The sequence below is a fragment of the Antedon mediterranea genome, chromosome 4 (genome assembly GCF_964355755.1).
Source record: "Antedon mediterranea chromosome 4, ecAntMedi1.1, whole genome shotgun sequence".
NCBI classification, from domain to species: Eukaryota; Metazoa; Echinodermata; class Crinoidea; order Comatulida; family Antedonidae; genus Antedon; species Antedon mediterranea.
This window is the reverse complement of record NC_092673.1, coordinates 19,856,675-19,881,661: the sequence shown is the minus strand read 5'-3', so window position 1 is coordinate 19,881,661 and position 24,987 is coordinate 19,856,675. Positions and strand designations below refer to the sequence as shown.

Sequence of the window (24,987 nt, the reverse complement as noted above, 5' to 3'; positions counted from 1 at the left end):
ACTTCAATAACTGGACTTACTATTGAAAATTTTAAACCTAGTCTGATTTATTGTGATCCAAACATAAAGAAGTGCTTAAATAATATGGATTCATACGTACAATGTGATAAACAAGGTCATGATTCGGCTTCTAGATTTTCAATAATGTTACATAACATTCAAGGGCTTAAACAACATTTTGTTGATCTTCAGTGTAATGATTTGTTTATGAATTCTAATGTCATATGTCTAACTGAAACATGGTTAAACAAGGATGATGATTTTTTTGACGTACGCATTGAGCCGTATAAATTGTATCACCAAGCAAGGTATGATTCGTATTCTAATACAAATGATCTCAGTTCCAAAATAAAACATCAGGCTCATGGTGGCGTTGCAGTGTATGCAAAGAATACGTCTTCAAGCAGATTAAACATATGTAATAATGATATAGAAGCAGTTTCATTTTTAATAACAAGTCCGATTTCTGTTGCCGTGTCAGTAATTTATCGACCCCCAAGTTATGATATTAATCAATTCTGTCAAAATTTGAGAAAACATTTGGAAGAGTTACATAAAATGAGCACAAAATGTATTGTAATGGGTGATTTTAATGAAAATCTTTTCAAACAATCTTCCAGAGTGAATAATTTAATGGCAGAGAATGAGTACAAACAACATGTTACATGTTCTACTACTGAAAACAATACATTGATTGATCATGTTTATAGCAAAGGTCTTGATTCAGTACAGGCTGAAGTAATTCCAATTTATTATAGCTATCATGAAGCCATTCAAATTAAATTTTAATTGCATCAATGGTTTTTAAGTATTTGAATTATATTTCTGTAAAAACTTTTTAGGAATTGAAAATAGAACTGGATAGAAATAAAAAAAACCAATTTGGTAAAAACAAGCTGAAAATCATTATGACCCTCTATGCTCAAGAGGCAGCGAGCAATCTGTAACTTCAACCCATGTCATTCTCCTGTATAGGAAAAACAATATCTGGTGTCTAAACACATTTCAATCTTGTTTTTATGTGAGTTATATTATTATAGATATTGTTCTGAATTTGAATATGCAATGTTGCAATCTCTGTACATAATAATCGTTCAATATCTACCAGTATTCAAGTAATGTTGAAAATAAAAAGTTTCACAGAAGAAGAAAATACGTTTTGTTTTATACGATTACCAATACTTCATTCTATACATTTCTATCAATACAGGTCCACATGAATTACTAATACAGTAATCTACTCATTTGGAAAAATAATCAATTTATTATCGATGCAAGAGGGGCAGCGAATAATCTGTAATTTCAACCCATGTCATTCTCCTGTATAGGAGAAACAATATCTGGTGAGTAATCACATTTTAATCTTGTTTTTATGTGAGTTATATTATTATAAATATTGTTCTGAATTTGAATATGCAATGTTGCAATCTGTGCAGATAAAAATCTTTCAATATCTACCGGTATTCAAGTAAAGTTGAAAATAAAAAGTTTACAGAAGAAGAAAATACGTTTTATTTTATACGATTACCAATACTTCATTCTATACATAATTTCATTTTTTTTTCTATCAATACAGGTCCACATGAATTACTAATACAGTAATCTACTCATTTGCAAGAATAATTAATTTATTTTGTTTTGGTTTTTAGGTGTTCAATGGAATGGTTTCATCTCTTCAATTATAATGGGAACCGGAGTTTTAGGCATCCACTAATGCAGTCATTCTTTCATAACAATTATTGTCTAAACTCGGCAAATGATTAAATTATTAATCATATTGATGATTGTTAAAAAATAATAATCTTCTATAAATAGATCAATAAATATGCGTTTAATGAATCCTCAACTAACAAATTACCATGTAAATAATGTACTAAGTAAAATTACTGATCACCAAAAGGTTGATGAACTACTGTATAGTATAAACAGCCTACTATAATGTTGAAAATTTTGTATCATTTGCAATAACCAATGAAAGCTTATATAAATACCGGTATACATTTTATACAGATTTGTGTGTTTTCTTCAATTTGTTTGAAATAAAAGATTATCTTTAACAGTTATGGTGTGATAATATTAGTTTTATCAGAAATGTTATATCTATTGGAGCAAGTTCCACTGGTAACTGAGATAAATTTCAGTAATCCATTAGATCAAATCACAGAGCAGAGGAGACAAGAAATGGTATTATTATTATTCACACATGTAACTGGTTGTACTGTTTTATATTATGGTGTGACCTAAAATTACGGGAAAAACAATGTTTGATGTCATCAAAATGAAACATAAAAGTATGTCCATTTTCGGAAAATAATTCATCTCAACGATAACATAATTAAATAATATAATATAAATAATATAATTAAATTTGGCACGTACAACTGAGATGCGTAATATGTTGAAGTGATGAACTATGCCAACAACAAACAAATATCCTACCTTTCCAATTACCTTTCCAATTACTAGCCATAGGATGACCTTATAGCATGACCCCATAGCATGACCTTGCAGCATCCGACAGGAACATTTTTATGAGCAACAAAATGTTGACATTTTGAGGAAATTCAGGCAGGTAAAAGTGAGAGGCGCGGTCTTTTAAAAACGATTTTAATGAATTGTGTCTATTTTGTGTCATACGTCTATATTTAGATACAGTGAAGCATAAAAAAATTACGAGACCCATATTCTTATTCCAATTTAAATGACGTCATCAACATAAAACATAAAAGTAACAATTTTAGAGAACAATTATGTAATAATTACATTCTTAGAAGTTGAAGAATTTTGGGCACGCTGGCAATTATTATGCCATCCTATGAGTGACATAAATATATTTACAGTGCTGACAGCATATTACAGAATACACTGTATATGTTATATAATTTAATTATCTAAATAATTACACGTCAATACAAATTTGAAGAATTTTGGGATCGTTAAGCTGAGATGCGCTCTATTTTAAACACGATTAAGTTTTAGGAAAGAGTTAAAAATATGACTATTTAAATTTAACTGGCCATATGATGACGTCATGAAACCACAATTCAACCATTTCCATAAGTTTTAATCACGTGGGTCACTTTGTTAACTAATGTGTGGAAGAAAATTGATTTGTAAAGAACATAGAAACGCATTAGTGAGATGCGCTCTGTTAAATGGGATTAACTAATACAAAAGAGAAAAAAATCTATTTTCAAAATTTTAGTGGCCATATGGTGACGTCAGAACATCCTTTAGGTACAAATTGTACATTAATTGATATCTACAACTCATTAGCTTTCATAATACATAACAAATAGATGGGGTAACCTGCCATCCTGAGGAGCTATAACTGAATAAAAATAGGAATATTTTTGCACAAATTTGTATTATATTACCCATTCTTTAGCACACGATTTCTAAACTTTAACATGCACGTGCATCGTTAATTTGCAATAAAAATTCATGAAAATGAATGAAATCTACTATAAAACGTAGGCATATGAACAAAATCAATTGCAAAACACATTTTCTACGCTTTGTACGAGCTGTGTGCACAAGTGCGTGCACAAAACGCAAACAATTTAGACAATTTTGAAAAGCTCAAAATGATCTAAAATGTACGCAAATTAAATAGAAATAAATTTTGCGCATTTTAAAAATTCACTCGTACTCGCAAAATTTTTTGCGTAGCACGCCATTTTTATCATTTCAAAAGTTGCACAATATTATGAAATAAACTTTCGTAATGTTTCATTGAAAAATAACTTTGTCTTAAAAATTTATGAGCAACCATAAAATTCCATAGAATCACGCGTAACTTACGCTGCGCGACTCTAACATCATTGCACATCTAAAGCTACAGGTCAATCTTATGACAAAGTTATACAATCTTATGTTGACCAGAAGTAGAGATACGCTGTGAACAAAATTCGTTGAAAGAAAGAAGAATAGAAAAAAAAAAGAAAACAATTAACAAATTTGATTCAGGTTTACCGCAGCGCAAACGCCACGTGCACATCATACGTTAGAATATTGCACACAGAAAAACGATTATGCAATTGAAAAAAATTATAGTCAGCTCTCTATTTTGTGTCACGTCTAAGAATATACAGTATACAATATATACTGTATACGTACTACATACAGTGCAGAATAGGTGAAAATAAGTGACCAAAGTTATTGACGCTTTTGCACATGATGCCGTCATAAACATTTTACAAATTGTAAATCATGCGAAAGGTCATTGATTGACCTAGACAATATAAAAAATTAGGGGGAAATGGAATACGGAAAGGTTGAGATGCGCTCTATTAAATGTGATGAGCTATGACGAAAGAGAAAAAAATCCTATATTTTATATTCGAGTGGCCATACGATGACATCATAATGTTCGGTTAGCAATATCGATGCATGATTCGATATTTACAACTCATCTACTTCAAGAATATGTAATTTTAAAAAAGTTCACCACGTAGTTTACAATCTATGACTGTTTAAAAAAAGGCATAATTTTCACAAATTTTTGAACTTTTTCATCAAAAACGCGCGCAAATTATTCAATTCTACGTGCTCGTATGACGTGATTTTAAGTCGAAATTGATTGAAAATTGGTAAATTTACTAGAAAAGGCTGAAAAAACAAAAATCAACCAAAACAAATATGTTTTTGCGCTACGTGCGCACGCGCGCGTAAAAAAATTGCGCGTGTGTGGGAATTTTTGAAATGCTCAAAATGACCTGAAACGCGTAGAAAGTTGATTAGAAATTGATTTTTCGCATCTTGAAATTTTAAACGCGCGTGCGCACGTAATTTTCTGTGAAAACCGCCATTTTTAATCCATAGAAAGTTAGCGCAGGATATTAATTACAGTTTTGCCAAGTTTCAATTTAAATTGTTTTTTGGTTTTCGATCTATGGTAAATATGCGAAATTCACAAAATCGCGCGTAACTTACGCTGCGCAACTCGGACGAGACCAAAAACCTTATTACGACATATTCAGATAGAGGTCAATCTTCTGATAAAGTTATAAAATGTTATGTTGATAACATTTAGAGATACACGCGCAACAAAATTCTGGGAAAGAAAGAAGAATAAGAAAGAAAAAAAAAAAAAAAAAAAAAAAAGATCGTGACAATAACAAGAGGTTATCCGCCAAGTGCGGATAACCAAAAAGAAAAAAAAAAAAGATCCTGACAATAACAAGGGGTTATCCGCCAAAGTGCGGATAACCAAAAAAAAATAACAAGGGGTTATCCGCCAAGTGCGGATAACCAAAAAAAAAAAAAAGATCGTGACAATAACAAGAGGTTATCCGCCAAGTGCGGATAACCAAAAAAAAGATCCTGACAATAACAAGGGGTTATCCGCCAAGTGCGGATAACCAAAAAAAATTTGATGAAACAGGACGATTACAAGGAGTTATCCGCTACTAAGCGGATAACTAATAACAAGGGTTATCCGCAACTTACTAGTTGCGGATAACCAACAAAAAAAATATGATGAAACAGGACGATTACAAGGAGTTATCCGCTACTAAGTGGATAACTAATAAAGAAAAAAAAAAAAAAAAAGATCCTTACAATAACAAGGGCTTATCCGCTTGAGGCGGATAACCAAAAATCCGTAACGGAACCTATAAGATTAACGCACGAGAACATAAGCATTATACCCATGAGACATAAAACAAATCAAGACACAGGAGTATGAAATACATTATTATTATTATCATTGTAAATCTATGCAATTTGTTTTACGCTTTAAAAAAAATTGTATTTACTTAATTGTATAAAATTTAAGATGTGCTACATGTAAATATACTATAAAAAATATTTATGAATTATAAAATAACCGAAAAAGAAAGATATTATATGTATTATATAGAATTATAAACTTTACAGGGCCATTTTATTGTATTTATATATTATGTTATGTATTTATAAAAAACAAAAAGAATGTTTATTAATAAAGGTTTAGTTATAACAAACAATGTCTCTATTAACTATTTGTTTAAACTTGTTTTATTTGTAATTTATTGTAAATATGTATAAAAAAGCAAATGAATGTCATTAATAGACAATTGTATGTGAAAAGAAAAACATAGACTCCTACATCTACATATTTGATTCACGAACAGGTAAGTGTATAATCTGTTTTGATTTAAAGAAGACAGACCCTGCATCCCAATTGACAGTATCACTGTGATGGAATGGGGAGAAGGGGTATATTCCAGATAACTGTTTTTTTATCTTATTCTTTTTTTTATGACAAGATCAATGTGTATCCTTCGTTGTCAAGGTCACCTCTGCAAGACTTGTATTATTTTAGTTGGATGTGCGCACATTCAATAATGGTTTTTTTTTCACTTTTTTACTTTCACTCAATCTAGCTTTCTGCTAGTTTCTGTACGGCTCATAATATAATAGACGATCTACGACTCACATCTTTTGAGTCCGGCACAGTTCCGATTCGGCGCCGTCAAATAAAATCGAACCTGAAGTTTCGTTTTCACGACGCTCCACGCGGCTATGCGCCAATAGATCGCTAAGTGCATAACCACGTGGAGCGTCCTGAAAACAAAACCCTGACGTTCAATTTGATTTGCCGTCGCCTGACCGGAACTGTGCCGGAAAAACTAGTTTTCTAAAGCTTTACGATGATGTCTTATCACTTAAACATATTTAGGCACATCACTCTTTTTTGTCAAACTAGTTTGATAGTGTACACGTATAATATTACTGTGTCCATATTTGGCATTTTTTGTATGTGACCTAGAGACTGTGTAAACAGAGCTTTAGGTTGTGAACGAAATGCTTATAAGAAATGTTCCCGCTGTGTAGTATAGTTATGTGCCTGTGATCTGTGTAACTATAGTTACTATATGTATACCACCTCACCATCTTGTAGTTCCTACGTTTGTATCTATCTTATTGTCCTTTTTATGATGTTTTTCCAAGTGTCACCAGTTAGAATTTTTATTGTTATCAATAAGTCGAAACGCCGTCTAGAAGTCCCGAGATTGCTACACTATACATTTGTTGTGTTTTAGGTTTCCTCGCTCAACATCAAACGTTAGACACATGGGGTGGACATGACGCATCGTATTTAGAATTGAATTCAAATCATTATTTACTTGTGGTTGATTATCGTGAGCAACATAGTGTTGTCAACTCAACAGTAGGCCTATATAAATGGAATTTTAACAATACCCAATTTGTAGAGTATGCTAAAATACCAGTTCGTGGTGGCCACAGTGGTAAACTATTCTCAATGGATGGTGTATTGTACGCGGCAATGGCAAACTATCTCACAACAACGAATGAATACACGATTAAATCTCACGTTTGGAAACTAAAACAAGGTAAGTGAAATGCAATTTTAGAAACGTATAATGATCCTCGTTCTCACTGCAGTCTCGAATGACAGAAGACAATAAGTGAGGCTATGCTTTTGTCAAATGCTAATAATTTAGCTAACAAACGACGTAAACCAGACCGACAAAGAGTCTGAGAATAGAAAATAACTTAGTTGGCGACGTGTCGGTGACAATTGACTGCGCGCGTGCCGCAGAATACAAAATAATTGTGGTGTTACAGTTTAGTCCAGGCAGAAAATCGTACTTTATTGCCCACGTGCACGTGAAATGCGCAGCATTTTCAGGGAATTCTATTCCATACTGTCACTTTTTAGGTGGTGTAACTGAACTAGTACAGTCACTTGACGAATCGGACGCAGGATCAACTGGAATCGATGCATTCACAAATGACGGAGATACTTTCCTAGTAGGTGTCAATAAATTGGGCATGGATTGTGCACAGAACACAATAGTTTATAGATGGGACAAGTCGACTAATGAATTTAAAATTCATCAACGTATTCCTGTTGAACATTGCGCCTACAAATTCAAATTCAAATATTCTTTATTCATCCTCAATCATGAAAATATACAACAACCATATATGAGAACATAAAAAAGATGAAAAGGAAACACATAAAAACTCAAAAGAGCTTGATTAGTTGTGTCCCCCTATGTCCCTAACTAGCCTAAAAAACTAAAACATAAATAATAAAAAAAGCTAAATCCTGCAACAAGTATTATTTTTAAAATTATTTGTAAAATGATAATAAATGTTCTTTAAACAATGATTTAAATATATATATTGATTTGGTACTTTGTAGTTCGTAATTCAAGTCATTCCACAATTTGGGTCCCACACATGACACAGTAAAACTAGTAGAAGTACGATTACGTTTTCTGAGTCTCATTTTGTCTTTAGATCTTGTATTATAATTATGGTAAGAACCATTTTTAATAAAGAGCGATGAAAAACGCACGTCCTGATTAGTAGTAACATTATACATAAAAAGCCCAATTTGGTACTTATTGATATCCGCAATTTTAAGAAGTTTAAATTTATAGAAACATTGAAAATTAAACTTTGACCATGTTATAGCTCGTAATGCCCTTTTCTGGAGTTTAAATAACTCATCTAAATAACTTGGAAATGTGCTACACCATATTATGTTGCAATAATTTAATACTGGTTCAATGAGTGATTTGTATATTGTCCAGAGAGTATAGGTTGGTAAAAAATGTCTTACTTTATATAGTAGTATTCCTACATATCGAGATATTTTCCTAGCTGTGACATTGATGTGGTTCTTATATGTGAGAAATTCATCAATATGTACTCCAAGGAATTTAGTCGATTTAACTCTATCTATTCTTTTATTGTTGACATAAATATTTACATTCTCCAAATTACTTGGATTTCGCTGATTGCGGAAAATTATGTAATTAGTTTTTTTAACGTTGATTGATAGTTTATTGCACATGAACCAATCCGAAACATTTTTTAGTTCACCATTAACTAGTTCTATGAGCGTATCCAAGTTTTCGTGAGATGCAGATATGTTTGTGTCGTCAGCAAATAAAACAAAAGATAACGAGTTTGAGCAATTAAATACATCGTTAATGTACAAAATAAAAAGTAGAGGCCCCAGAATTGAACCCTGTGGTACACCGCAATTTATATCCATCAAACACGAACTTGTGTTATCAATAGACGTAAATTGTTTCCTTCCACTAATATAGTTTCTAAACCATTTAAGGGCCGTGCCTCTTATGCCATAGTGTTCCAATTTTTTAAGAAGTATATCATGGTTGATGGTGTCAAACGCTTTTGACAAATCAATAAATATTCCGATGGTATTTTTTTTCTTATCAAGCGCATCGGTTATTCGTTCAACCAGATCTATAACGGCCATAAAAGTAGAACTGTTTTTTCTGAAACCATATTGTGCATTAATAAGGATGTTAAACTTTGTGATATAATTATTTACTCTAATTTGAACAATTTGTTCAAGTATTTTTGAAGCGGTAGGCAGAATAGAGATCGGCCTATAATTACTAACGTCACTTTTATTGCCAGATTTAAAAATTGGAACTACTCTAGCTACTTTCATACTATCAGGGACCATGCCTGTCTCAAGAGAGAGGTTAAAGATATGTACAAGAGGAGATGCCACAGCAGCAATAATATGTTTTAGAATGCGATTACTTAAGTTATCAACACCTTCTGAATTTGAATTTTTGATTTGACTAACTATTTCAATGACCTCTTCTTCATTCGTAGGATTGAAAAATATGGATTGGGATTGACTCTCTTTCATATATTGTTTAAAGTCAGAATTGTTTACATTTGATATTTTGTTTGCTAATTCATTTCCAATATTGGAGAAGAAGTCATTAAAAGCGTCAGACATACCTTTTGGATCACATACCAAAGTTTTATTACTATGGTTAATTACCTCATTTGGCTTAACACTCGATTTTTTTCTATTTAGAACTTCATTTAAAACTTTCCATGTTTGCTTTGAATCGTGTCGAGCTGCATCCAGTTTTTTGGAATAATATTGTTTTTTCCGAATTCTAATTAAATGAGTTAATTTATTTTTGTACTTTTTATATATATTTTTTAATAATTGTGTTGGGTTTTTATAGTATTTTTTATAAAGTTTATTTTTCTTTTTTATTAAAATCAAAATTCCTGTTGTGATCCATGGTTTTTTCTTTGTATTACCATTTGGCTTATTACTTTTTGTAGGTATGTTATTATCTATGAGATTGGATAGTTTTTTAATAAATAGGTTATATGATGTATTGGTATCTGTGCATAAATATAGTTCACCCCAATCCTCATTAGAAATAGCAATAAGCAAGTTATTTAATGTTGTATCATTAATTATTTTTTGTTTTGTAATTGGAGCTTGTGTGTTAGTATTTATTGACAAGTGTGTTGTCATGAAAATGGGTAGATGATCGGTAATGTCAGTGACTATTACTCCACAATGCGAAATGTTATCATCATTTGTAATAATATTATCTAAAATTGTAGCAGAAGACGATGTTATTCTGGTGGGTAAGTTGATTAATGGATTAAAAGATGTTGAGTACTAAATAATGTTTGTGAATTCCTGTGTTGTTTTTTGAATGTCATATTTTAATAAGTCTTGATTAAAATCTCCTAAGATATAGCAGTTTTTGTTTTCGCGATTAAGTTTATGTAAGATTTCTTCCAGATCAGAGTTAAATGAGTTGACGTTTGAATTTGGTGGTCGATATAACATACCTACAATAGTATTTTTGCCGTTTGTGTTTATTATTTCTAGAAAAAGTGAATCAATGGAGTTATCATTAAATACAAAATCATCACGTGTTACGGTGTTGATTTGTTCTTTTAAATATAGACAAACTCCACCACCGACTCTACCTTCTCTATTACAAGTGTACATATTGTATCCATTGATATTTAATAAGTCAATTGGCGTGTTCTTATTTATCTAGGTTTCCGAGAAACCAAGTACATCAAACGCACGACCTATCGTATCTAACATAATGCTAATTTCGTCGAAGTGTTTTGGAAGACTACGTGCATTCATGTGTAACGTTGTAAAGATACCATCGTTATCAATTTGCGCCTGTAGCTCATTTAGTTGTGTTGGAGTGAAATATTTGCATAAACCAGCCTCGTCACTTTCAAAGCAATCTAAGGAATGTGTAGGACTCGATTTATTTTCATATTGAGTCGTGCTCATAAAGTAGTATTGGAAAAGAACAAAATACAATCAATTCACCAAAGCTGTTAAGCAAAATGGTGTTCAAATAAATGACTAAAAACCGGCAGGTTAGCAATACAATAATAAATAAAAACACAATTTACAATAAAAAGAATCACAATAAAGCACACACACCAAACAGTTAATGCTGCAGTCTATAATGTATACAATAGTTAAAATTCTGGTTTCAGGGCAAAAACAAGAAATCTCACAATTTCACATTTAATGTACTACCACACGGTAAATTAGGTGGAATGCAGTTTGTTGAGATCGGAAAATTTTGTTACGACAATCTTCTTATTATTCTTAGTTAGTACATGTATGCGTCCATCTTGGGTCCAGACTGCGGTCAAGGCGGAATTATGCTGGGTTTTGATGGTTCTTAACAATTTCATCCTTTTCATTGTTAGGTTCTCGTGTATAAAGGTATCGGTACCTTTCAGTTTTCTTTTTGCTTTATAAACTTCATTTCTTTTATTGTATTGAGCGAACTTCACAATAACTCCCCGGGGCTTGCCGTTACTTGGTTTCTTGGGGCCTAGTCTGTGACTCCTATCAATGTCATTATGATTCACCGTAAAGTTCATCTTAGAACTAAATAATTGTGTAACAATATTATCGGTATTCTCACCTACTTTCTCCTCCAGTCCATGTATCACCAAACAGTTCCTCCTGGAATATTGTTCACTTTCATCCAGTGATTCCCTAATGTCCTCGATTTCCTGTTCCATTTTCTTCATGCAATCATTCGACTCGTCAAGTTCAAATCTAAGAGCATCCATAGTGGCTTTACTAACAATTTGCATAATATGCTCAGCCAGTTGGTCCTTGATCATCGATGTTATTTGTTTCGCTAAGTTATCCAATATGTCCGATTTGCCATCAAATAAGAGTTTCAATTCAGATTGGATAATGCCAGCGATTTCCTTAGAGTCTATGTCGCAATTGGACTTATCTAACTTATCTTCAAGGCAAGGGATGCCTTTTCCTTCAGCCTCTTTTTGGTTACGACGTGGCCTGGCTGCAGGCGAATCGTCCCTCTGTCCTCCCTTTGGCTTACCACCGCCCATGTTGCGGGCAAATAAAACACTGAAATCTAGTAAACAAAATTCCTTGAGGTAAATGAACAATAGTAAACGTAGGTTGCGACTATGTGTAACAATGCATTCAGCTGGTGTGACACGTGAAATGTTTGATTTCCAGGAGCGATTATTCGACACGTCTTACTCGCATCGCTTCTCGATCTCTACAGATCTACCGTTTTCAAGGTAAGTACAAAGTGCCCTTTATTTTTACCATAAATAGCCAACGCCAAAAATTTTCACTTCAAACCAATCGAATGTAATACTCTACTTTCGAGTCCGAAACTTCGGTTGGACTGAATAAAGACAATGATTGAGTTGTGTGTCTACTGACAACGGTGTAGCTGGAAGTTATAGTAAAAAGACAAAAGTTGAGAAAGTATGGTTTTTTGAAAAGAAGGAGTGACCGCTTGTTGATTGATGGTAACAAAATAGGAAAATATATTTGCAAAATAAAGGTGAGAGAGAAGAAGTGAATGGATAGAGAATTTGTATTCAATTGGAAAGGTGGACTAACTGAAGGCAAGCAAGCGGCGTTCTATAGGAATTTCTACGATAATTAAGGACTTTGGGAAATGAGCTGAACTTTTTCTGTTATTATAAAAGGTGCTAACATATAAAGCGTTATTTGATTTATTAGTTGTAATGTCCCATAATGATAATATTGGGGTGTTTTTTGTTCGTGTTTTTACAGGTTGGCGGAGAAGTGTTTATAATAATAGCCACAACCAGATCGGAAAGAGGTGGAAGTAGTAATGATAAATATACTTCGTCATCTCCAATATTTAAACTCGAGGGTATAACTATGTTCATAAAATATGGAGCCATGACATCACATGCCTGTTTTGATATAACATTTTTTGAGCGAGATGGGGAGTACTTTTTAGGTCAGTCAAATAAACGAAATGTTAATGGTGGCTTAAGTAATGCCGCATTAAACATATACCAATGGTTGTAGTTGCTCCGCGCTAATGCCTTCGATTTAGACACACAAAGCGGCCACTAACTATATTTTTAGAAATGTGTTGTAAGAGAAGGTTTGTTTATTTGCATTCGATTATAGGTGTTATCATATATTTAACAAAATAATTTTTAATAAAACAGTAACTTGCCTGGTATCATATAATTATATGACATAAATTTGTTTAAACTTTGCCATTTTAAAGCCGTTTGCACCTCCTTCTTTATGTCTACCTCCTTCTTTATGTCTACCCCCTTCTTTATGTGTACCTCCTTCTTTATGTGTACCTCCTTCTTTATGTCTACCCCCTTCTCTATGTCTACCCCCTTCTTTATGTCTACCTCCTTCTTTATGTCTACCCCCTTCTTTATGTCTACCCCCTTCTTCATGTCTACCTCCTTCTTTATGTCTACCCCTTCTTTATGTCTACTTCCTTCTTTATGTCTACTTCCTTCTTTATGTCTACTTCCTTCTTTATGTCTACTTCCTTCTCTATGTCTACCCCCTTCTTTATGTCTACCTCCTTCTTTATGTCTACCCCCTTCTTTATGTCTACTTCCTTCTTTATGTCTACCTCCTTCTCTATGTCTACCCCCTTCTTTATGTCTACCTCCTTCTTTATGTCTACCTCCTTCTTTATGTCTACCCCCTTCTTTATGTCTACTTCCTTCTTTATGTCTACTTCCTTCTTTATGTCTACCCTCTTCTTTATGTCTACCTCCTTCTTTATGTCTACTTCCTTCTTTATTGGTTATCCGCAACGAAGTTGCAGGATAACCTCTTGTGATTGTACGAAATCATCATCAACATCAACTTTTTATTGGTTATCCGCCTCAAGCGGATAAGCCCTTGGAATTGTAGTGTTACTTTTTTTTTATTATTCTTCTCTATTTCCGCCGATTTTTGTGTTCAGCTTTTCTCTGCAACCTGTTAACATAACATGTTGTAACTTGGTAAACATTTAGACATTTAGCTGAAGATGTGCAGCCAAGCTTTTGGACGCTGGCAGAGCCGCGTAGCGTAAGTAACGCGCGATTTTCAGAAAATCCTAAGTTGATCATAACTTCGAAACAGATGAATATTTTTTAACGTAATTTTCAGCCATGTTTGCTTCACATCAATTGCTAACTTTTTTATCGCTACCGAAATTTGTAACATTGGAAAGTGCACGAGTAAACGGCGTTTGAAATTTTAAAATGCTCTAAATCAATTTCTGATTAAATTAGAGCACGATTCAGGTCATTTTAAGCGTTTCAAAAATTGCCACCAGGTGCGCACATTTTTACGCGCGCACGGCGCAGGAAACATGTATGAGCATTTCTTTTGCACGATTTGTGTTTTTCAATCTTCGGTTAACAATTTTACGTTATTTTATTAACTTTTCAACTTCAAATGGCGTTCTACGAGCACGTTAAACATGACTGGTTGCGCACGTAAAATGTTAAAAAATTGTGAAAATGTTGCAAAATATGTATACTTTTAAAAATGATACAGTTCATCAGAATGCAAGGTTACCCCTATTTTTTATTTTATTTTCTTGCAGTGTATGAATCATAGGTCTGATTTATTATAGTGTTGAATGTTAAAACGTGTTTGATGGCTACATTATTTGCATATTAAATATAATTTTTGAAATTTTTATCATCAAACAAACAATAACATTTTCAAAGAGCAAAACAATAAACATAACGTTTATCTTTTTTCTTCACATGTTAATATATAAAACTTACAAGTATGCACTTTCATAATATGTCACTGTTTAAAATTTGTGAAGATTTCATCATAGTGAAAATTATGATTTAGTTTGGTAAGTAATAATCTATTTGCATCGAGTGGTACACGACATACCGAATGGGCGAGTTAACTTTCTTCGGATTCTCTTCGGCAGGTGCTCATCTGGCTTGATGTGTAGTGCCACCGACTTTGGTATCAGAGGTACCGGGATCGAATCCCGTCATGGGAAAACAAATAAATAAAAGGATTTATTTGGTTATTACAATGAAAGGGCAGTTTTAATTTCGAATAGGCTACTTTTTGGAAAAGTCATAACCGAAAGTTGAAACATTGGAAAGTGCGCGCGTAAACGGCTTTTGAAATTTTAAAATGCTCCAAATCAATTTCTGATTAAATTAGAGCACGATTCAGTTCATTTTAAGCGTTTGAAAAATTGCCACCAGGTGCGCACATTTTTACGCGCGCACGGTGCAGGAAACACGTATGAGCATTTATTTTGCACGGTTTGTGTTTTTCAATCTTCGGTTAACAATTTTACGTTATTTTATTCACTTTTCAACTTAAAATGGCGTTCTACGAGCACGTTAAACATGACTGGTTGCGCACGTAATATGTTAAAAAATTGGGAAAATGTTGCAAAATATGTATACTTTTAAAAATGATACAGTTCATCAGAATGCAAGGTTACCCCTATTTTTTATTTTATTTTATTGCAGTGTATGAATCATAGGTCTGATTTATTATAGTGTTGAATGTTAAAACGTGTTTGATGGCTACATTATTTGCATATTAAATATAATTTTTGAAATTTTTATCATCAAACAAACATAAACTTTTTCAAAGAGCAAAACAATAAACATAACGTTTATCTTTTTTCTTCACATGTTAATATATAAACTAAAAAGTATGCACTTTCATAATATGTCACTGGTTAAAATTTGTAAAGATTTCATCATAGTGAAAATTAATGATATAGTTTGGTAAGTAATAATCTATTTGCATCGAGTGGTTCACGACATACCGAATGGACGAGTTAACTTTCTTCGGATTCTCTTCAGCAGGTGCTCGTATGGCTCAATGTGTAGTGCCACCGACTTTGGTATCAGAGGTACCGGGTTCCAATCCCATCACGGGAAAGTAATTAAATAACAGGATTTAAATGGTTATTACACCGAAAGGGCAGTTTTACTTTTGAATAGGCTACTTTTTTTTGGAAAAGTCATAACTGAGAAGTACTTTAATACGCAAGATACGTTTTGTTGCGGGCGGATAACCAAACTCGTCCTCAAGTGACGAGTTTAAGATCTAGTTTCTCTTCTTTCTTTCTGTATGATTTTTGTGGAACGCTTTTCTCGAAAACTTGCAAACATAACATTTTGTAACTTTCTCAACATATCGTCATGCACATGAAGATGTGCAGCGAAGCTTTTCATGATATTTACAATTGCGCAACGTGACCTACGCGCGATTTAACGATTTTGTCGTATTTAACATAGCTCGACAACCAAATAACATTTCAACTTGAAACTTTGCAAAAATTTAATTTATATCATGCGCTAACTTTCTGTTGAAAAAAAATTGCGTGTTTTACACAAAGTTACGCGCGCACGCGCATATAAAATTTCAAAATGCGCAAAATTAATTTATAATCAACTTTCTACGCGTTTCATGTCATTTTAAGCATGTCAAAAATTCCCACGCGTGCGCACATTTTTACGTGTGCGGTGCGCACGTAGCATTGAAAACGTATTTTTTTCGCGTGATTTATGTTGTTCCAGCTTTTTCAAGTAATTTTACCAAATTTTAAACAATTTCGACTTAAAGATACGTCATACGAGCACGTCGAATTGGACAATTGGCGCGCGTTTTTTATGAAAAGGTTAAAAAATTCGTTTAAAATATGCCTTTTTTTAAACAGTCGTAATTTCTAAACTAGACGGTCAACTTTTTGTGGATGGCATATTCTGGAAGTAGATGAGTTGTAGATATCGAATCAGGTAGTAATATGGCTAACTGGACATTGTGACGTCATTGTATGGCCACACGAATATAAAATTTAGGATTTTTGTATCTTTCGTCATAGCTCATCACATTGAATAGAGCGCATCTCCACTTATTAGTTTTCCATTTTCACCCCGATTTTGATATTGTCTAGGTCAATCAAGTATCTTTCGCATGAGTTAAAAATATTTTAATTTTTTTGACGTCATCATGCCTAAAAATTTAAATCACGTGTGGCATTAATTTCATCTTTACAGTAAATTTTAATCTGTTATAGCTCGTAAGAATAAAATGTGATAATCACGATTAAAACTTTTTCTGGAAGCTATTGGATTTTAGATACGAAATTATGTAAAAATGTTGCCAATCGGATGTTGTGACGTCATCATATGGCTAGTTAAACAAAAAAGGTCGTATTTTCATCTTTTGCGTCATAATTCATTACATTTAAAAGAGTGCGCATCAATATTTCACGTATTCAAATTTCTTCTACACGCTAATACGTTGTTGCTGAGATAATTTCCTTTCGGAATTGCTACCTTCGCGTTTCATTTTAAAACCGTCAACATGTTAAAAATTGCAATAAATAGCGGGTCCCGTAATTTCACCTATTCTACACTGTATGTGATATGGATACAGATACTGTGTATACTATATATGAATTTAAATAATAAAATTCAGCAATAACAACATATCATATTCTTCAGTTCAGGTCATAATGCCAACGTGAACACTTCCTTTTGTCCTCAACCTATCCTCTTAATGTTTATGTTGCACCACTTGCGCGGCGGATAACCAAACTCGTCAAAGTGACGAGTTACATGTCTAGTAGTAGACAGGGTTCTGGTAATGTCAAGAATATTCATCAGAGAAAAACTTGAGCATGCGTATTTAATCATTTAAAAACACTATACAAAAACACAAAAGTGTTGTTTTTTTTTTCTTTTATGGCAGTGTTGCAGAAAATGTCAACTTAGCACAGCAGCATTACCTAATGAATACCTTATATATTGATTGTGTAATACTTTAGCATTACTTAATGAATGCCTTATATATATATATATTGATTGTTTAAAACTTTTAACATTATCTAATGAATAATTAAATACAAACTTTTCAGCATTATCTAATGAATAATTAAATACAAACTTTTCAGCATTATCTAATGAATAATTAAATACAAACTTTTCAGCATTATCTAATGAATAATCAAATACAAACTTTTCAGCATTATCTAATGAATAATTAAATACAAACTTTTCAGCATTATCTAATGAATAATTAAATACAAACTTTCCAGCATTATCTAATGAATAATTAAATACAAACTTTTCAGCATTATCTAATGAATAATTAAATACAAACTTGTCAGCATTATCTAATGAATAATTAAATACAAACTTTTCAGCATTATCTAATGAATAATTAAATACAAACTTTTCAGCATTATCTGATGAATAATTAAATACAAACTTTTCAGCATTATCTGATGAATAATTAAATACAAACTTTTCAGCATTATCTGATGAATAATTAAATACAAACTTTTCAGCATTATCTAATGAATAATTAAATACAAACTTTTCAGCATTATCTGATGAATAATTAAATACAAACTTTTCAGCATTTCTAATGAATAATTCATTAAAAACTTTTCAGCATTATCTAATGAATAATTAAATACAAACTTTTCAGCATTATCTAATGAATAATTAAATACAAACTTTTCAGCATTATCTAATGAATAATTAAATACAAACTTTTCAGCATTATCTAATGAATAATTAAATACAAACTTTTCAGCATTATCTAATGAATAATTAAATACAAACTTTTCAGCATTATCTGATGAATAATTAAATACAAACTTTTCAGCATTATCTAATGAATAATTAAATACAAACTTTTGAGCATTATCTAATGAATAATTAAATACAAACTTTTCAGCATTATCTAATGAATAATTAAATACAAACTTTTCAGCATTATCTAATGAATAATTAAATACAAACTTTTCAGCATTATCTGATGAATAATTAAATACAAACTTTTCAGCATTATCTCATGAATAATTCAATACAAACTTTTCAGCATTATCTAATGAATAATTAAATACAAACTTTTCAGCATTATCTGATGAATAATTAAATACAAACTTTTCAGCATTATCTAATGAATAATTCAATACAAACTTTTCAGCATTATCTAATGAATAATTAAATACAAACTTTTCAGCATTATCTAATGAATAATTAAATACAAACTTTTCAGCATTATCTAATGAATAATTAAATACAAACTTTTCAGCATTATCTGATGAATAATTAAATACAAACTTTTCAGCATTATCTAATGAATAATTAAATACAAACTTTTCAGCATTATCTCATGAATAATTAAATACAAACTTTTCAGCATTATCTCATGAATAATTCAATACAATCTTTTCAGCATTATCTAATGAATAATTAAATACAAACTTTTCAGAATTATCTGATGAATAATTAAATACAAACTTTTCAGCATTATCTGATGAATAATTCAATACAAACTTTTCAGCATTATCTCATGAATAATTCATTAGAAACTTTCTTTAGATTCATAACAAAAAAAACCCGCTGCTTAGCCGTATATTTACTGTACACGGTAAGTATAGTCCAGGCCTATCGCTTAATTTTTAATTTCTGGATATTTCCGGAACAATTATGATTCAAATATAAAAAATGCATATTTTGTTATATATTATATAAACTACTTAAAAGTACTTTCTTGAAATTGAACTTTTCGTAGTCCTATTTTGATGATATTAAAAATAGTTGTTCAGAAATATCTTCTTGTTGTCAATTAATCATCGACGCAAACAATCAATAGAACAATCAATCTGCGCATACGTCGTCTGCATGTGTATCGTTTTGTTCATTCGCAACTTTCTATAAAGGGCCGCGGTAAAAGACATGGTGATCAAAGTGCGTGTTTGTTTGATTGGCAGCAGTGCTTTAGCGCGTTTGGATAATCGTTTGATCTCACCGCTGATGCATATCCTTGTGCTATGTTATCCATGGTAGACCTACAAGGACCGATGACTTGATATGATGTTTCCATTCCATTTCAAAATAACCCTGGTCAAGCCAACAAAACGAAAAAATGAAATTCATCTAATAAAGACGTAACGCAAGTGAGTTAACTAATGACAGGCGATGGTTCGAATAATCTATCGCTTGTGATTGTTCAAATCTTTACGTTGCGCAGTGGCTATGAGCGAGAAACAATTAGGCATTCAAGTATGTCGAAAAAGCTAAAAACGTCTGTTCTAAAGAACAACAAAAGAATAATGAGGGCGCTATTGTATAGGGTGTAAAAGGCCGTTTTGGCGTGTCATAGATAGAAGAATACCGACAGCGTGGTTGGTAAGAAGTGTGAAAATAAAAGATAATAAAAAATAAGAAAGTTCTTGCGTATATGTATATATTATTTATTGGCCTTTCTTCAGTACAAGAAAATGGTAGCAGAGCGAGGTTAGATAGACCAATTTAAACAAATTAAACTTTAAAGAACCAACATTTTTAGGCTGAAAGTTGTGAGCCTATAGTTAGTTGCAACGGAGCACGTGAGTAAAGTGCATGCTTCTAGCTAGGGAGCGAACGTCACACATACACGTGAGTACAGTGCATGCTTCTAAGCGAAAAGTCAAACAAAATGGAAGACATGGAGAAACAAAAAAAAGATATAAAAATACTACGAAGAAATAGAAAAGGACAGTTAACAAGGATTACAAACACAATAAATGTTTTGTGTCAGAAGGAGGAACTAGAGAGGGACATTGAGTTAATACAGAACTTATTAAAGAAAGCAAACGAGGTATTTGAAACAGTAGAGAGGGCTCACGAGCAGATTGTGGAAATGATAAATTTGGAAGATGAAGAACAATTTGAGGAAGCGGAGAAGTGGATGCAAGATTGCCAAAAGGATTTTCTAGAGGTGATACATGAGACTAAGAGGGTGCTGGAGCCGCCAGTCAGGGGAACAGTGACAGAAGAGACTGACAGAGTTATGGTAGAAGAGGACAGTGAAAACGTTGATCAGAGAGAGAAAGATGGTAATAATAAGGTTAACAGTAATGATATGGATGCTATGGCCGCATTCAAATTAGCCCTAGAACTTCCAAAAGCGGAAGTGATAGAATTCCATGGGGATCCGGGAAACTATTTGGCTTTTGTACAAAATTTTGAGATAAATGTAGCAAGTAAGTTAACATCAGATAATGCAAAATTACAATACCTTCTACAGTTATGTAAAAATAAGGCAAAGGAAAGTATAGTAAGCTGTCCTCTATTAGGAGAAGAAGGTTATAAGCAGGCTTTAGAGATTCTTAAAAGGCAGTTTGGGCAGCCCCATCTAGTTTTAAACTCATTGATGCTTAAGTTAACCAACAGAAAAGAGATTAATGCAGGAAACCATGAAGAGTTATGGGGACTAGTCAGTGACATGAAAAAATTTCAACTAATACTAACAAAAATGGGGTACACAAATGATTTAAACAGTACCTCCAACCTATTAAAAATTCAAGGGCTATTACCTAGATTTATGCAAGCTAAATGGGCTAATGCTGCACAATCAATACTTAGTGAAAGGGAACCAAGTTTCTTGGATATGTTAAAATTTGTAGAGAGTCAAGCTGCAGTAAACAGCAATATGTTTGGAAGAAATATTAGCACTACAGCTAATGAAAATAAGAGTCGAGTAGTAAACACAGATTTTAGAGGAAAAAAGGCTTACAGTCATAATTGTACACCCACAGGGGAAAAGCCTAGTGAATCACCTTTGTTCAAATGTGTATGTTGTAAGAAAAACCATAGGTTATGGGAATGTGTAAAATTCAGACAACTATCCATCAATGAGAGATGGAATATTGCTAGCCAAGAAAAATTGTGCTTTAAGTGTCTATGTAAACATAGGGCAGTTGATTGTAAACGGGTTATGTCCTGTGGTATAAATGGATGTAAGAGTGACCATAATAGGTTGTTACATAGAGAAAAAGTAAAAAAGGAAAGTAATTTTGAAACTGTAGAGGTAGGAGTTGCCAGGGAAGGGGAGCGTAAAGTAACTAAAACAGAAACAGGGACAAACACTATTGCTTTGCGAACCATACCAATCATAGTTAGTAATGGAAAGAAAAGAATAGAGGTGAATGCATTATTAGATGATGGTAGTACTCAGACATATGTTAATGAAGAGTTATGTGGAGAGTTGGGTCTCAGTGGAGTAACAGAAGAGATGGTTGTGAGTTTGTTACGTGGTAAGGAGGAAAGATTTGTGACTAAGCCAGTTGAGATATTTGTATTACCGTTGGATGGATCTAAGAAATTTAAAGTGAATGCAGTGACTATAAGTGATGTTACTGGTAGACTAGAAGCGTTAGATTGGAGTAGTGTTAGTAAGGATTGGGATCATTTGAGAGACATAGAATTTTCAGTAATAAGTAGTCAGAGAAAACAGATAGATTTACTGATTGGAGTGGATTGTCCAGAGTTGCATACAGCATTAGAAGAGAAATGTGGGGGTCCTGGAGAACCTGTTGCGAGAAGAACACCGTTAGGTTGGACGTGTGTTGGTCCTTTGAGTAGAAGTTGGCGAACAACATCACTACATGTGAATACTTACAAAACCAGTAGTGAACGAAGTAATGATGTGGACGAGTTAATGAGGAAGTTTTGGGAAGTAGATAGTTGTGGAGTAAGTGATTTGAAAATATATAAAGCTGAAGATGAAAGAGTGATTCAAAAAGTGTCAGAGTCATTGACAGCTGTTGATGGGCGATACAGTGTGAATATTCTGTGGCGGGAAGAAGGATTAAATATGGATAACAATTATGAGATGGCATTTAAGAGATTAGAGTGTCTAGAAAGAAAATTAACTAGAGACAAGATGTTAGGCGATAATTATCAAAATGTTTTAGATAATTACAGATCCAAAGGCTATGTCAGAAAAATAGACCAATCCCTAACAGAACTAAATCAATGGTTTCTACCACATTTCCCAGTAGTTAAACCCGATAGGGAAACAACGAAAGTTAGGTTAGTGTTTGACGCCGCGGCGCGTTATGGGAGAAGATGTTTGAATGACATGATCTATCCCGGGCCTAAATTGCAGAACGATTTATTCGATGTGTTATCAAGATATAGAAAGGTGTTATATTAAGAAGCACAAATGTTTAAGTTTTAGTGTTAATAAGTTTAGAGTTGAATTATGTTAAAGTGAATAGTGTAGAAATTGATCATATAATTGTTATACATTGTTGGATAATGTTCAAATAAGGACAGTGATGTTAAATGAGTTATCAACAAGTTCAATGTGAATATTAATATCAGTAAAAATAGTTTTTAATTTAGAAATGATGTTATATAATTATAGTGAATATGAGTGATAGGTTTTTTGTTGATAATGATGTTTCATGATATTTATTATTATGTTAAAAGTTATTTGAGATTTTAATAAAGGGATCGACAAACAACTGTATGTCGAGGAAGGGGAGAATGTTCTGAAGAACAACAAAAGAATAATGAGGGCGCTATTGTATAGGGTGTAAAAGGCCGTTTTGGCGTGTCATAGATAGAAGAATACCGACAGCGTGGTTGGTAAGAAGTGTGAAAATAAAAGATAATAAAAAATAAGAAAGTTCTTGCGTATATGTATATATTATTTATGGGCCTTTCTTCAGTACAACGTCTGGATCCAGCGTCGGAATGTCACTTAGGGTTGCTAAACCACGGGCGTCAGGCATCTGTGTTGCGCCACTGGTCCGGTTAAACGCTATATAAGCTTTAAAATGTTTCCATATTAAAATACATTACTAATAATTCACGATACTAATTTTAGTGTTAACCTGTTACCAAATAATATGCTATGTTTGTTATTTTTATTTATTGTTGACATGTTTCCGTCGTTCTGGACGACCGTTACTGCTTGTTTGTTATTTTAGTATTCATGTTCATGTTTTTGGAGAGTATATAATTTATTATTTTCAAAACGCATAGTTAACAATCGTTTAATAGGCGTAGTGTGTAAATGGTCATAAGGAATAACATCTATATGTTCGCCTGTGTAAATTGACCTTTAGTTGGCCTTTACATTTTGTTTTTCATACGCGAAAACATTCATTCATTTTATTATTCCACATTTAATAAATCATAAAATATAGTTTATTATCAACAAAAAAAATCCATAGGAGCCAACTTAATAACTATCTGATGTATATTGATGGTTAAATATTTCTTGTAAGGTTTTTAATGATTTTGTTTAAGGATAAATTATTCCAAAAAAAGGTCCGTTAAAAATAAAGGAGTTTTTCCTGAGGGAACAAAAGGCTGAACATGCATTAGAACTATTATTTATCACCAGTCATTAGATATCACTTTTCCATTAGGTAGAACCATGGAGAAATAAACTTATTTCTCCATGGTAGAAGCAAAGAGATGGTACAACTAATACCCAGTCGCAAGTGATGCGTAAGTAACCAATCAAATGGCAAGAATACACTCGTGTGTGTTAAATGTTGTTTATCAACTTCTTATACTTTTAAATACGCAATAGTCACCACCGTTTTTCCGCAGTGCAATCGCGGCGCCTATGCTTATAATACAATGTGGTGTTGTTTTTTCTATTATATACAGACGCTTGCTAAGTGTAGTAAGTGTAAATTTGGCGTTTAAATTTATTTATATAAACATTTTTTCAGTCATTTGCTCCCCTTTAGGTGGTGTTACTGAACTAGTACAATCACTCGACGAATCGGACGCAGCATCAACTATAACCGATATACAGCATTATCTAATGAATAATTTATTTACGATAATCACCATATGTTGTTTTATGTTTATCTTCATTATAAATAAATATTTATTGTAAACATAGTTTATAGCATGTAGATTTAAAACAAGGCCATAAACATGGCTGCAGTCGCGTACTCAAGTTAGTGTTTACCGACCGACCAACCATCCGACCGACATAGTGAGCGACTAAAAAGGTTTGTTTTAATGGTCATAAAATAGAGGCATATTGTATAAAGGTTTGTGCAGTCATTTAGTTACGTTAGAGTAAAGTCACAGTCACGA

The 24,987-nt window shown here is 32.6% G+C and overlaps 1 protein-coding gene and 1 long non-coding RNA gene across 2 annotated transcripts; both read left to right on the top strand.

Annotated features, from left to right (window-relative positions):
• Positions 1–773: 773 nt before the first annotated feature.
• Positions 774–2,843, top strand: LOC140046832 (uncharacterized). The gene is made up of 3 exons (XR_011844867.1): positions 774–1,021; positions 1,211–1,343; positions 1,650–2,843. It is a non-coding gene; the product is annotated as an uncharacterized lncRNA (long non-coding RNA).
• A 17,729-nt stretch (positions 2,844–20,572) lies between these two features.
• Positions 20,573–24,244, top strand: LOC140047674 (uncharacterized). Its single transcript, XM_072092711.1, has 2 exons — positions 20,573–22,950; positions 24,178–24,244. The coding sequence occupies exons 1-2, from the start codon at positions 20,573–20,575 to the stop codon at positions 24,242–24,244; spliced, it is 2,445 nt and encodes an 814-aa protein (XP_071948812.1).
• The last annotated feature ends 743 nt before the right edge of the window (positions 24,245–24,987 follow it).

Excerpts from the sequence above, each read along its gene's own strand:
- LOC140047674 (XM_072092711.1), top strand. The coding sequence starts at position 20,573 with ATGGAAGACATGGAGAAACAAAAAAAAGATATAAAAATACTACGAAGA. Across the intron at positions 22,951-24,177 it reads AGGGAAACAACGAAAGTTAG|GATAAATTATTCCAAAAAAA; the intron begins GTTAGTGTTTGA and ends ATTTTGTTTAAG.